The sequence below is a fragment of the Delphinus delphis genome, chromosome 5 (genome assembly GCF_949987515.2).
Source record: "Delphinus delphis chromosome 5, mDelDel1.2, whole genome shotgun sequence".
In the NCBI taxonomy this organism is placed as follows: Eukaryota; Metazoa; Chordata; class Mammalia; order Artiodactyla; family Delphinidae; genus Delphinus; species Delphinus delphis.
The window spans coordinates 64258875-64273865 of NC_082687.1; the positions used below are offsets into that span (position 1 = coordinate 64258875).

At 36.0% G+C, this 14991-nt stretch overlaps 1 protein-coding gene across 1 annotated transcript in view; it reads right to left on the reverse strand.

Moving 5' to 3' along the window:
• Positions 1 to 254: 254 nt before the first annotated feature.
• Positions 255 to 14991, reverse strand: part of CEP135 (centrosomal protein 135) — an 89289-nt gene continuing 74552 nt past the window's right edge. The window contains exons 22-26 of the mRNA XM_060012486.1: positions 12227 to 12436; positions 10932 to 11134; positions 9912 to 10016; positions 7534 to 7644; positions 255 to 1980 (exon numbers count right to left, since the gene is read on the reverse strand). Of these exons, the coding sequence (XP_059868469.1) occupies positions 7545 to 7644; positions 9912 to 10016; positions 10932 to 11134; positions 12227 to 12436 (618 nt within the window). The 3' untranslated portion in view covers positions 255 to 1980; positions 7534 to 7544. The remainder of the gene's footprint in view (positions 1981 to 7533; positions 7645 to 9911; positions 10017 to 10931; positions 11135 to 12226; positions 12437 to 14991) is intronic.

The following is a 14991-nucleotide window of genomic DNA, read 5'->3' on the forward strand; positions in this document are numbered from 1 at the left end:
GGATATATGTACACGTTTAGCTGATTCATTTTGTTATTCAGCAGAAACTAACACAACATTGTAATGCAATTATACTCCAATAAAGATGTTAAAAAAAAAAAAAAAAAAGAAAGTGCCTGGAATCTGAGTTCAGAGACTTCTCCATATCCCACCATGATAAAATTTGATTTGAATAAATTACACTTAACTTTAGAACTAAGAATATTGCTACCATTATACAAAATTATTTGTAAGAAAGAGAAAATAAATGGACTGGAAAGTTTATTGGAAAATCTATGTCAAGCTCCATAATTTAAAATTATTTAAAACAAATTAAAAACATCTATAAAAGGTCAGAACATTCAGTATTTCAAGATAAAACTACTTTAAAAAATTGTATCATGGTTATGAAAATAACAATTATGGCAAACTATACATTTTTAAATTATAGAAACATTAAAAATAAAATATTGAACAAAATATGCCTTGCTGTTGTTTTGGGGAAAAGGTGGGGACAAATTTTAAAATTTTATTTACATATATTTATTAAAAGATTTTCCATATGACATTGTAAATAGTCCCATTTCTATTGTATTTTGCTGTAATACATGAATTCACACACAGGAGATAGAATACATAAAATTACATAGATGGTGAAAAAGTAAGCCACATCACACCAAATACACAATTACTGCAAAGGGCATAATGAGAACATATAAGGAATATTAGTTTTAGAAAAAGAGTGCTGTCCACCCCCAGGTACACACAAACACTCACACATAAGCTCCACTTTATTAAACCACAGGAGGAAATAAAATGTATCATAAATAATTGGTCTTCCATTTTCCAATGCTAGTTTTTAAGTTCTTTTTCGATCATAATGAAATCTATTAAGAACAGGATTTTCTTCAAATGTATGGTTTAAACACGATTAGTTTTTGTATGACAATCTATTTTGTACTTTTGTTCTTTTATTAATATCTGTATATATCTAAATCCTTTAAAGTTACAACTTTGAAAATTCACTGTAAAAAGCTGTTTTCTATCTAATATGCCACAACAGGTCAGTGTTTACATACTATTCTGGAAGACTGATAAATTACAACACACAGGTTTAGAAGCAAAAAACTGGATATTATTGAATGTATAATGGAATTTTAACAAAATGTTTTACTGTATTTACCCTATATATTGATATTTTTGTATTCAAAATTTTAGATTCGTACAGTGATAAATTTTATTTACTGAAAAGTATCCCAAATTTCTGTTCTATCGTTTTACAAAATTCTAAATACAGCTTTTAGTTTAATTTTGATAGCGTTTATATTATGTGAAGAGTCCATGTGGTAGCCAAAATAGTATATTGTATATAATATATGAATGTATCTTTTCTATCACAGTTCTTCTAGTTGGCAATAACAAATTATATATGGCAACCATTATTTTATCAAGACCTTTGCTATTATAAGAATAGACCTGAATATAGTCCCCTCAATGATAGACAGCATATTGGTGCATAATTAATTTTACATTTAGAAGAAAAAAGTTAAACATGACAGCATAGCATCAAAGTTGATCATCCCTTGTGAATGTATTAAAGATATGGGTTATAAACACAGGCATGGAAATGAGAATATTTATATACATATATCATGGTTCATTAAGAAAAAAATTATTAAAGCATAATGTGAATAATACATCATATTAATTCACAGTATAAACACACTTTGAGAAGTAATTTAAGTCAGGAATAATAAAAATACAGATATAACATTAGCACTATCCATACATATTCTGTTCTGTCATATATATGAAAATATACACATGGATATAGCTCTTTTAAACCAAATTTTTACATAAATATTCACTGATTTAAATAAAAGTTGACAGAGGTAGAATTTGTGTCAATGTTCATAATTTTCAGGAACAAGTGCTTCAAATATTTCATTACTGTCTGTCCTTTAAAAAAATCCATATAGCCAACTCATGAAAGCCATCATTCTGAAAAAGCGGGGAGGGGAAAGGTGGATTAAGAAAAAAATGATAAAATTACTCAGTACTTTCATGAAAAATTGCAATTCAGTAATGTTTTAACTGAAATTATAATCTCTAATAAAATCTTTGCCCACAAATTATAGTTAATAGTCAAGAAGTATTGTTCTATATTTCAAAAAGATATTCCCTTTAAACTATTATACAAAAGCACTTCAAAGTATAAGAGTACTGAAAGAATGATACACAGTGAAAAGAATGGGGTAACATAGAATGTTAATTGAGAAAAATCGTTCAAAAGAAGGGATACTATGATGTATAGGTTTCATAAAATTACAAACAAGTACTGTAAATTATGTTGTCTGAGTCTTAAAATAGCATGTTAAGGATAGTCAAATATTTTTCCAAGTATTTTGACCTTACGTGCTATCTAACCACCCTCCCAATTAAAAAACACAGACATTAAAATATAAAAAAATCACACAATGGAAACACTGAGAAAGTAATTATTTTTTTCTATATTGAGGAAGACATACTTAAGAAGAAATTATCAGGCAGGTTGTCAAATACTGATGTAAAACATTGTTTATAAGAAAAAAAAAGCTGGAAACAAACTATCGATATATGTTCCATAAGAGGAGAATGATTAAATAATTTATGGAATATCCATGTGATCAACTGTTAAACCACTATTTTAAAATGGCATTTTTGAAAATGCTTTTAATGATAAGAATAAATGTATGCAACTATATTAAGGGGAAAACCCCACAGAACAGAACAAAACAAAAAAACTGATAAAAACTATTTTGAGTATGATTTCTATTAGAATTATACATGTATGTCTATGCTTGTGTGTATATTTACTACAAATTAAACATAAGAAAGGAGTAGGGGCTTCCCTGGTGGTCCAGTGGTTAAGACTCCATGCTCCCCTCCCAATGCAGGGGTCACGGATTTGACCCCTTGTTGGGGAACTAAGATCCTGCAAAGATTCTGCATGTCGCGTGTCACGGCCAAAATAAATAAATAAATAAAGTTTAAAAAAAGTAAATAAATAAACCTTTTTTTTCTTTTTAAAAAGAAGAGAGTGTACCAAATGGCTAATTGCTATTTTCTCTGGGTTGTAGGATTAAAAGTGATTTTGATTTGTACATCCATGTTCACAGCAGCATTTTCACAATAGCCAAAAGATGGAAGCAAGCCAAGTGATGAATGGATAAACAAAGTGTGCTATATACATAGTATGGAATAATATTCGGCCTCAAAAAGGAAGGGAATTCTGACACATACTCCCTCCCTCATGGATAAAACTTGAAAACATTATAGTAAGTGAAATAAGTCAGTCACAAAAACACAAATGCTGCATGATTCCACTTACTTAAGGTACAAAGAATAGTCAAATTCATAGAGACAGAAATTGTCACGGTGATTGCAAGAGGTTAGGGGAAAGGGAGAATGGGGAGTTAGTGTTTAATGGGTACAGAGTTTTAGCTGGGGAAGATGAAAAAGTTCTGGAGATTGATGGTGGAGATGATTTTTGCACAAGAGTGTGAATGTACTAACTGCCAGAGAAATGTACACTTAAAAAATGGTTAAAATGATAAATTTGACCTTATGTATATTTTACTCCAATAAAAAAAATATAAAAAGAAGTGATTTTGGTTATCTTCTTTCTACTTTTGTATTTTATGTTTTCTCAGTGAGCATTTTTTAGATGCAATAATCAAAACAGTAAAAGCAAAACTGGATTATATATGTTAACTATTAGAGACACTGTAAATACGACTTGATATGAATATTTCATATTCATTTCTGGGTACTTATGGGGAAATCCCTTAAAATTAGTTTTGGTGACAACGTTAGAAAATATGAATGGAAATGTGCTACCAATTAACAACATCATTAGGATACTCTGGGAATTTGTTAATGGTTGTAGACATTTTCTAATCTACATCTACTAGAATGGCTATAATAAAAAAATGGAAAATAACAAGTGTTGATAAGGACTTGGAAAACTGGAACTCTTAGACTGCTGGTGAGAATGGTACAGTTATGTGGAAAAAGTTTGGCAGGTATTCAAAAAGTTAAACATAGAATTACCTTATGACCCAGCAACTCTAGGTACTCACAAAAGATATTAAAACAGACTAAAACAGATACTTGTACACCAATGTTCACAGCAGCATTATTCACAATAGCTAAGAGATGAAAACAACCCAGGTGTCCATCAACTGATGAGCAAAAGAACAAAATGTGGTATAAACACAAAGGAATATCATTCAGGGATGAAAAGGAATGAAGTTCTGATACATGCTACAACACAGATGAACCCTGAAGACATTATTCTAAATGAAGTAAGCTAGATGCAAAAAGACAAATATTGTATAAATTCACTTATATGAAAATCTAGAGTAGGCTAATTTATAGAGATAGAAAGTAGATTAGAGGTTATCAGGGGCAGGGAAGTGAAGACAGGGGACTGGAGAGTTATTGCTTAATAGATACAGAGTTTCTGTCGGGGTGATAAAAAATTCTGGAAATAGTGGTGATGGTTGTACAACATTGTGAATTTAATGCCACTGAGTTGTACACTTTACAAAATAGTTAAGAAGGCAAAGTTGAGGGACTTCCCTCGTTGTCCAGTGGTTAAGACTTTGCCTTCCAATGCAGGGGGTGTGGGTTCGATCCCAGGTCAGGGAAATAAGATCCCACATCCCTCCTGGCCAGAAAAAAAACAAAACAAAGCATAAAACTGAAGCAATATTGTAACAAATTCAATAAAGACTTTAAAAATGGTACACGTCAAAAAAACTTAAAAAAAAAGTAGGCAAAGTTCATGTTATATATATTTTATCATAATTTTAAAAAGTTTTCTAATTCATTACAGCTTTAGAGATTGCTGGAAAGCACTATGTTCTAGATCAGTGGTTCTTCTTTTTTTTTTTTTTTGCGGTATGCGGGCCTCTCACTGTTGTGGCCTCTCCCATTGTGGAGCACAGGCTCCGGACGTGCAGGCTCAGCGGCCATGGTTCACAGGCCCAGCCGCTCTGCGGCATGTGGGATCTTCCGAGACTGGGGCACGAACCCATGTCCACTGCATCGGCAGGCGGACTCTCAACCACTGTGCCACCAGGGAAGCCCCCAGTGGTTCTTAAATTATAGTTTGGGGATCCCTGGGAGTCAAGCCTCTTTTCATAAACTAAGGAATTACTTGCTTTTTCACTCATATTATCTCACAAGTATACAGATAAGTTTTCCAGGGGCTATGTGACATGAAAGGCCAGTTAGTAAATAAATATTTCAGATTTGTGGGCCACAGGGTCTCTGTCACAACTCCCTAATTCTGCCACTGCAGAAAAGCAGTCTGAGACAATATGTAAACAAATCGGTGTGGCTTAATAAAGCTTAATTTACAAAATTAGGCAGTGGTGTGGATTTGGCCTACAGGGGCCTAGTTTACCAACCCTTGATCTAAAATGCAGCTGTGAATCAAGCATGAAAAAAATGCTTGTGTCACAACTGCCAAGAGGCTTTATAATGAGAAGCAGAACCTCCATCTAATCACATTCAAATTAATGCAGCAGCTTAGAAGTTGTGAGGACAAAGTGACTGCTGCCAGCACTAGGAAGTGGTCCTCAAAGTGAAAGAGGAAGCCAAATGTTTTAGTCAAATAAACAAACACAAAAGCAAAAAGCACAGCAATCAGGAATCATTTAAACATAGGCCCTACAAATACCAATAAACCCTGGGGCATCAGTATATTAAAGAATAGAACATAGCTAATACTCTTATGAGGATTCTGAAGTCACCAAGGAAATGCTTAATTATCTCCTATAAAATTCTATTGAGAGAAGCCAAAAAATGAATAATTTTTAAAAGGACTGACTTTACTATTTCTGTCAATAAGCCTGCACTTTTCAGTCATCTACTTTTCAAACCCTGGGTCTGACATGCTTCTTTCCCATTCACTCCCATCTCCAATGAATGAGCACATCACTTTGACCCTTCCTCAGCCAAATGTGTCCTAGCTCTTTACAATCACTCTGGAAAACTGCTCAAGCTCGAACACATGCACGTCCAGTGACCTGACAATCTCACCCCTAAGTGTATACCCAAAAGAAATGCACACATCTGTTCGCCAACATAAGGTACTAGAATGTTCATCATAATTCTATCTGTAATAGCCCAAACTGGAAATTATCACATGCCCATCAAAAACAGAATGAGTAAATGGACTGTGGTATGTTCACATAATGGAATACTATACAGCAACAAGACTGAACCAACTACAAGTACACAGCAGTATGGATGAATGTCACAGAGGTACTATTGAGAAAAAAGCCAGAAATATATGATTTCATTTATAAAATGTCCAGAAACAGACAAAAGAAATCTATGCTTTTAATAACTGAGACAGTTACTTTTAGAGTAAGGCTTATGACCAGAAGGACACCCAAGAGAGGTCATGTTTTGTTTCTTGATCCGGGTGCAGGTTGCATAGGTGTGTTCAGTTTGTAAAAATTCATTGAGCTGGATATCCTATGATATAGCACTTTTCTGTATGTATATAATAATTTATCTTAAAATATCTAGCTTTCAATATTAAATAATATTTTCTATGTCTTTGTCCACACTTTCACTATCTGTTATTTGTACCTTGAGTTTGGCACTTTATCAAATATTACCCTGTGATACATTGTCATTTAATTTTTGTTGTGGATGTCTTCTCTCTCTCTCTCTTTTTTTAAATCTGCATCGGGTCTTAGTTGCGGCGTGTGGGATCTTCATTGAGGCATGCGGGATCTTTCGTTGCGGCGTGCAGGCTCTTCCTTGCGGTGCACGGGCTTCTCTCTAGTTGTGGTGCGTGGGTTTTCTCTCTCTAGTTTTAGTGGCACATGGGCTTCTCTCTAGTTGTGGCGTGCAGGTTTTCTCTCTAGTTAGAGCGGCACATGGGCTTCTCTCTAGTTGTGGTGCGTGAGTTTTCTCTCTCTAGTTGTAGTGGCGCATGGGCTTCTCTCTAGTTGTGGCGTGCAGGTTTTCTCTCTAGTTGTAGCGGCGCGTGGGCTTCTCTCTAGTTGTGGTGCGTGAGTTTCCTCTCTCTAGTTGTGGTGTGCGGGCTCCAGAGCACGAGGGCTCTGTAGTTTGTGGCACCCAGGCTCTCACTGAGGCGCGCAAGCTCAGCAGTTGTGGTGCATGGGCTTAGTTGCCCCACGGCATGTGGGATCTTAGTTCCCCGATCAGGGATCAAACCCACGTACCCTGCATTGGAAGGCAGATTCTTTACCACTGGACCACCAGGGAAGTCCCCAGATGTCTTCTTTTTTAATTAATGTATAATTTATGTACAATAAAATACATGGACTGTAAACGTTCAGTTCAACGAATTTTTACAATTGTATACAGCCATGTAACCATCACCACCATGACACAGCACATTCTATTACCTGTGAAAGTTCCCTACCACCTTTATAGGCAATCTCCTCTCCCCCCACACAGAAAACAACTCTTGTAATTTTTATAACCAGAGATAAGTTTTGCTTGTACTTGGTGTTACATACATACCTTTCTGATAATCAGTTTGTATGTTCAGGAGAATGTAAAGGAGACTTCAGAGTAGAACTAAGGGGTGGTGTGCGAAGACCGTGCCGACGCATCTCTTGGATTGCTCGTTCTCTGTCAATAAAGACAAAATAAGAGATTATACCAAAAAGTGGTAAACAAATAAAAGGTCCTGTTATTGTTGTTAAGTAATTTCTACTCAATTGATTAATTAGTATTTCTACTAAATTTAAATCCTTTGAAGGGACTTCCCGGGTGGCACAGTGGTTAAGAATCTGCCTGCCAATGCAGGGGACACAGGTTTGAGCCCTGGTCCAGGACGATCCCACATGCTGCGGAGCAACTAAGCCCGTGTGCCACAACTACTGGGTCGGCGTTCTAGAGCCCGTGAGCTACAACTACTGAGCCCACGTGCCACAACTACTGAAGCCTGCGCGCCTAGAGCCCGTGCTCCACAACAAGAGAAGCCACCGCATAGAGAAGCCTGCACACCTCAATGAAGAGTAGCCCCTGCTTGCCATGGCAACTAGAGAAAGCCCACGCAGCAACAAAGACCCAACGCAGCCATAAACAAATAAATAAATCCTATGTCTTTATATCATTTCTAAGTTGAGGATAAAAGATGTCAATTAAAGGAATATGTACTTTAAGAGATTGTTCAAAGCCCTTCTGAATATAGATTTTCAAAGTTGGTTGGTTCCCCTCTCTGCCCCTACCTTTCCCACCTCTTCTTGCACATAAATCTAGTCCTCTTCCTTCCTGTCTCAAAACGCCCAAATGTTAGAAGTAAAATAATCTACTTTCTGTTATGTCTGGGTCTGTCCCACAAAGCATGATGACTGTGTTGCCACCTCTACTGTGGGCTATTCACAGTCCCTGGCCCAGACTTTCTGACTTGAGCTCTTCAGTACCTAGGATTTCTACCTAGACGGGTGCTTCACAAACTTTTTTCATTATAATCCCCTACAAAAACTTTTTTAGATGCCCCTCCCCAAATTATTCCCCCTCCGTCCAATTTTAATACATCAGATTTTAATACATAGATACACTGTTAATACACTGTGGCCCTTCCGAGGGCCATAAATCACTGTAGTACCTAAGGTTTCTTTACCATTCCCTCTTCCCCAAGAATCTATATTGTTCCCTGCAGGGACAATATTGCCTCTTTAAAAATGCAAGATCTAGTTGCATGGTAAACAGAAGGAAAGACATGGTCATGTGGGTCAAGGTTTCTTTGGGGACCAGGGGCAAGGAAAAAGGAGAAGAATTAAGGGAGTCTATAACCCTAGGCAACAGAGGGCTTGGTTTAGGACCCTTGAATTGAAGAGAATTTCAGTTGTCATTAATAAATGAAAATCATTACATATATACAGTTTAGTACATTCAGAAAATAGATCTTCTAAATAACAAGAAATTAACAACACTACTTTCATGACACTGATGCAACCTCAGGCTTCATTTCTCTTTGAAATCACAAATACTGATTTCCTAGCAAATTCCATCTATAATCCAAATTGCACATCACTTAAAAGTTTTGAAGCAAATGGTTAAGAATAAGATTAGAGAACTCAAAATATTGACCTAAATAAGCAATCTGACCACTATTTGAGAATGAAATCTTAGGAATGCTGATGCCTATGGTATTAATACAGTAGGAAAGAATAATGGAAGAAAAGTAAATTGACAAGTTGATTCACAAATTAGACTTGGATTTTAACTGTTAAAGCAGGTCTCATTCCTGTGTGTAACACTTGGAGATTAAAATTTTCAACATAATAAAGCAAATGAACTGAAATATAAGTGTCTATAAAAATTCCTAAGCTGTAGGGAATATATTGAAAAGATTAAGAGCACAGGCTTTAAAATTAGACAAACCTATATGGATTTTAGTCTTGGCTCTGCTATTTACTATTTGCGTGACCTTAGTTTTTAATAACAATATAGGCACAATAATAGATAGTTAATAGGATTAATCAGATACATACATAGTATCTGGCATATATTTGTTAAGTGCCCTTAAGATCATCAGTATCATCGCTTTCATGATGATTTGTATTTGGAATTTCCTATTGGACCATAATGTTTTGGGCTCTTGTAGAATCCTTACTAGCTTGCTGATTCCCTAACTATATCCTTTGAAATAATGCCCTAATTTTGTCCTGAGGAATGCTACAGCAAACATTCATACAATACTTGCTACTTTATTGTGGGGATATTATCTTCTACAACACTTGTTGCCTTTTTAGGAAGAATTACCAAAGAAATTTATTTTACATATTAATGCTAAGAAAAGTTTGCTATTTGTAAGCCATATTAAATCCTTTTGGAATAGAATAGGGAATAAATAACAACGCTGTTCAATGCTAAAAATATATTCTTACCGTTCATATCTTTCAGTTGAAATCTGCCTTTTCAGAACATCAAGATCTGTTTGTAATTGTGCCATTTTAGCCCGAAGCATGGTGTTTTCCCGGCTTTGACTATTTCTTAAAAACAAATTTAGAAAATCAAATAAATAATAAATATTCTGTTTTATAGCATCAAGTGCTATGGATTTTTGTTTTTGTTATTAATAAATACAAATGGAGGTGACATATAAGGATGAAAAAAGAGAAGACTTTCCAACAATAATTCCATAAACGTCTGGAGCTTCTATCACAAAGTTTTCTTTTTCATTCATCTCATTTATTTAACGAACATTTACTAAGCTTCTAGTATGTGCTAGGCACTGCAGCAATGCTGGAGATACCAATGTGAGAAGACATGAATTGTAACATCAAAAAGTAAAGTATCTTTATTGGCTCTTTCTTGATTCCTACCTCAGAAAGAGATATATTTCTAATTCCTTTTAAAAGTTAATTATTCCACTCATACTATCTACTCTATGTTTCCTCCCTTCTTCCAAAAATATGTCCAAACTTCTCCATTATCAATCTCCTAAAAGGTAATCAATATTATGAGGGTCAAATTTCATGGCCTTTTCAAAGTCTTTTTCCTAATCCATAGCATGAAACACAGCCAGTTCTCCCCATTCTGAAATGCTCTCCCCTTCGCTGACTTCTCTCTTCAGTCCTCAAATTTAGGTATTTTTCTAAAGTCCACTCGTTCACTTCCATGGGTACCACCTCTGTGGAGAACATATACAAATTACACGCCCAAACATGATGTCTCTTCTGAGCTAAACCCCCTGAGTTTCCCAAAGCAGCGGCCATGTAATCAAAATACTTTGCTTTGCACTCCCATCCCCCAGTCCCCCAACACTTTGAAAACAAAATTTTTTTCGTTCCTCCACTATTTTTCTATCATTTGTTTTATGCTACAAATCTATAAAAAATTATTCATATTGAAAAATTATTTGTGACAAGCTATTTTCCTCACATAAGTTGATTCATGACGCTTACAATTTGCTTTCTGAAAGGGTTAACTTCTCTTTAAGTAGCTGAATTTCTGTATCCTTCTCGTGGGAGGTTAAATGGGAATGAAATTCTTTATCTCTATTTGTAGCCAACAATGATTCAAGGTTTTTAATCGTATGTCTCTCACTTGACAGTTGTTTTTTTAACAGCTCTGATTCTGATTTTACATTTTCTAATTCCACTGCAACCTACAAGAAAAACAAAGCAAGATTACTTCAGTATAATTTTAGACTTACTCTGAAAAATTATCTGCACAGCTATACACACATCAGTTGCTTCATTTTGGGTACTGATTAAAGATTCTGTAATACTTTTCACATATAGGAAAAACATCTTATTTTCAAAATAATCTTTGTTATTTTTAGCAAAGACCTATCCCAACCCTCAAATAGTTTTCTTTCATGTTATCTTGTCAAGAGGGGGTAATTAACGTAAAATCCTAAAATGTGGCCACCCTATCAGTAAGGAGGCCCTTCTGGTTTATTAAATATGTATATTCTGTTTACATAGTCAAACCAGTCTTGAAGCTTCTCAGTACCTGAAAATAAAGTTACTACTAAATAAGTGAAAACTGGAAACACCCATGTTTAAAAACACACATTGGGTTGTTTAAAGTAATGCTTCGGTTTGGGAATGGGACGTTCCAGTTAACTCGACTTTTAAAATTAAGTAAGATTTTTATCAGGAAAATATTCCACTTAGAAAGGAATCAACTGCTCAGTTCTTCATATAAGTCTTACTTTTAAGCAGAGAAAGAATGTATTGGGATATGGTCCTATTCTATAATTAGAAGACTTATATTCTCCTAAATACCCATCTGCTTCAAAACAGCACCTAATTTTATCATCATGTTTGCCAAAGAAACCTCGACAAAAAATGTAGTAGTCAAATTAGAGTAGGGCTGAATAAAACAATATGCTACTGGGACTTCCTGGTGGTGCAGTGGTTAAGAATCCGCCTGCCAATGTAGGGGACACAGGTTCGAGCCCTGGTCCGGGAAGATCCCACATGCCTCGGAGCAACTAAGCCCGTGCGCCACAACTACTGAAGCCCACGTGCCACAGCTACTGAAGCCCACGCGCCTAGAGCCCATGCTCTGCAACAAGAGAAGCCACCGCAATGAGAAGCCCGCGCACCGCAATGAAGAGTAGCCCCCACTCGCCACAACTAGAGAAAGAGCGCATGCAGCAATGAAGACCCAATACAGCCAAAAATAAATAAATAAGTAAATTTATATATAAAAAAACAATATGCTACAATATTATCTTTTAAGTTCTTACCCTCTCAAATTCAAGGTTTTTGGAATTCAATTGCTGGGTCATAATATCTTTGCCTGAATCAAGCTTAATGCAAAGGTCTCTAAGAGATGACACATCATTTAATACTGCTGCTTTCTCATCTTCTTGGTGTCTCAGCTCTTCTTCTAATCTAGACATGGCTTTTGCCATGGATGAGATCTGAGATTCATAAGCATGATGTGCATTTATGTGCTGAAAATAAGAAAACAGGTAAAAAGTTAAAGTAACCCAGTAATATTAAAGGTTTGAATCTGTGTAACTACAACGTCCCTTTATATAACTATAAAAGCCAATTTTTGCAATTTAAAAAATTTTGCAATTTTAAGATACTCTCAGGAAGCTGTCTTCTATTTAAAGATGGCCTATTTAATGCTTAAAAAAATAAACTGTGTTTAATTATTAATCATGGTAACTAAGTACCTCATGTATATATTTGGAAGATGAAAATTACTGCTTTAGGGTTGTGAACATGAGAGATCTTTTAAGTCATATTAAATTTTTCCTTTATAAACTCTGTTATAATAATGCTTTTTAAAGTAACATATATACTTATCACTCCTCAACTGCCTTTAAATTCTGAATTTCAAAAATGGAGTTTGCTTTAAAACTATATACCTAAACTCATATTTAAATTTAACTTAACCTAATAATAGTATACAACTTTATAAGATTTTAATAACTGAAATGACGAGCAAAATTTGAAATACTGATAAACACTTCTTTCCTAAAGTAATATACATTAAAAAAAATTAATTTATTTATTTTTGGTTGCGTTGGGTCTTCGTTGCTGCACACAGGCTTTCTCTAGTTGTGGTGAGCAGGGAGGGGCTACTCTTCGTTGCGGTGTGCGGGCTTCTCATTGCAGTGGCTTCTCTTGTTGCGGAGCACGGGCTCTAGGCGTGCGGGCTTCAGTAGTTGCAGCACACAGGCTTCAGTAGTTGTGGCGCACAGGCTTCAGTAGTTGTGGCTCATGGCTCTAGCGCTCAGGCTCAGTAGTTGTGGTGCATGGGTTTCATTGCTCCGTGGCATGTGGGATCTTCCTGGACTCCTGGGCTCGAACCCATGTCCCCTGCACATTCTTAACCACTGCATGGGCCACCAGGGAAGTCCCAAGTAATGCACATTTAAAATTTTTCACAATTTAAAATGTGAGTGATAAATACAAACAGATATAAACTCTACTTCTAGAATTTAGGAAGAATTCCACATTTGAAAATTAAATTATTAAACAAGCTTTACTAAAATGAATCAACATTAAAAATCTAATACACTGCTATGAAGATTTAATAAATTTCAACAATTGTAGAAAAGTACTTGGATTTTCCAAATATTAATGAATTAATTAATCAAAATTCCCCCAAAGAAATATAAATATGTAAGTCAATCTTATATACCACATAAGAACATGAACAATGACAAAGAACAAAAGAACTAAAGAATAGTTTCTCCCGAGAACTATTTTGAAGGTTGAAAAACATTCCTTTAGTTATTATACTCTTAACAGAAAAACTTACAGAAATAGTGTATTCGTTTCCTAGGACTGCTGTAACAAATTACTGCAAATTGCTGGGTGGCTTAAAACAACAGAAATTTATTCCCTCACAATTCTGGAGGTTACAAGTCTGAAATTTAGATGCTGGCAGAGTTGGCTTCTTCGGGAGGTTCTGAGGTAGAATCTGTTCCACGCCTCTCTCCAAACTTCTGGTGATTGCTGGCAATCCTTGGTGTTCCTTGCCTTGTAGACACATAACTCCAATCTCTGCCTTCACCTTCACTTGACATTCTCCTTGTGTCTTCTGTGTCCAGATTTCTCTTATCTCATAAGGATACCAAACATTAGGTTATGGCCTGCCCTAGTCCAGTATGACCTCACCTTAAATTGATTACACCTGCAAAGGTCCTATTTCCAAAAAGGTCACATTCACAGGTTCTGGTGGTTAGCATTTCAATATATTTCGGAGGGGCATAATTCTATCAACTCTCTGGCTCCCCCAAATTCATGTCCTTCCCATGTGCAAAATATATTCATTCTATCCCAACATTCTAGCATCAACTCTAAGTCCAAAATCTTATCTAAGTCAGAATGGGTAAGACTCTGGGTATGGTCCTTCCTGGGGCAAAATTCCTCTCCTTCCACAGACCTGTGATACTAGAAAACAAGTTACCTCCCTCTGAAATAAAATGGTGGAAAAGGCATAAAATGGTCCCATTCTGAAAGGGAGAAAATAGAAGGAATAAAGGAGTTACTAGTCCAAAGTAAGCCTGCAGCCAAGTAGGGCAAATTCCATTAGATTTCAAGGCCTAAAAATAATTATCTGTGTCTTGATACTCTGTCCTCTGGACCTGCTAGGGCAGCCCCACCTTCTCAGCCCTCAGGTATAGCCCCATCTCTTGGCTCACAGTGGCAGTGGCGCTGCTTTCTGGAATCAAGGAAGAAATAGCCCAGTCCCCTGGGCCTATGGTAGCGTAGCAGGTCCACCAGCTTTTGAGCTGCCCTTGGCAGCCCTGCTGATCTCTGAGCCACCTTCATTCTTCCCTTTTCTTGAAGGAGAACATATGTTCATAACTCTAGTGGCCTGTTTTCTGCTAGTAGGATCCAAGAAGTTTAACCTTCTTTCCTTGTATCCTGTTTCTGTCCCTTTCAGCCCAAGCTGGCAGTGTTTCTGCTGAGGTGATTGGTTGGGTCTATGAGTCACTCACCTACTCTCTTTGCCTAGCCACACTCTCGGCCCTGCCTCCAGAACACG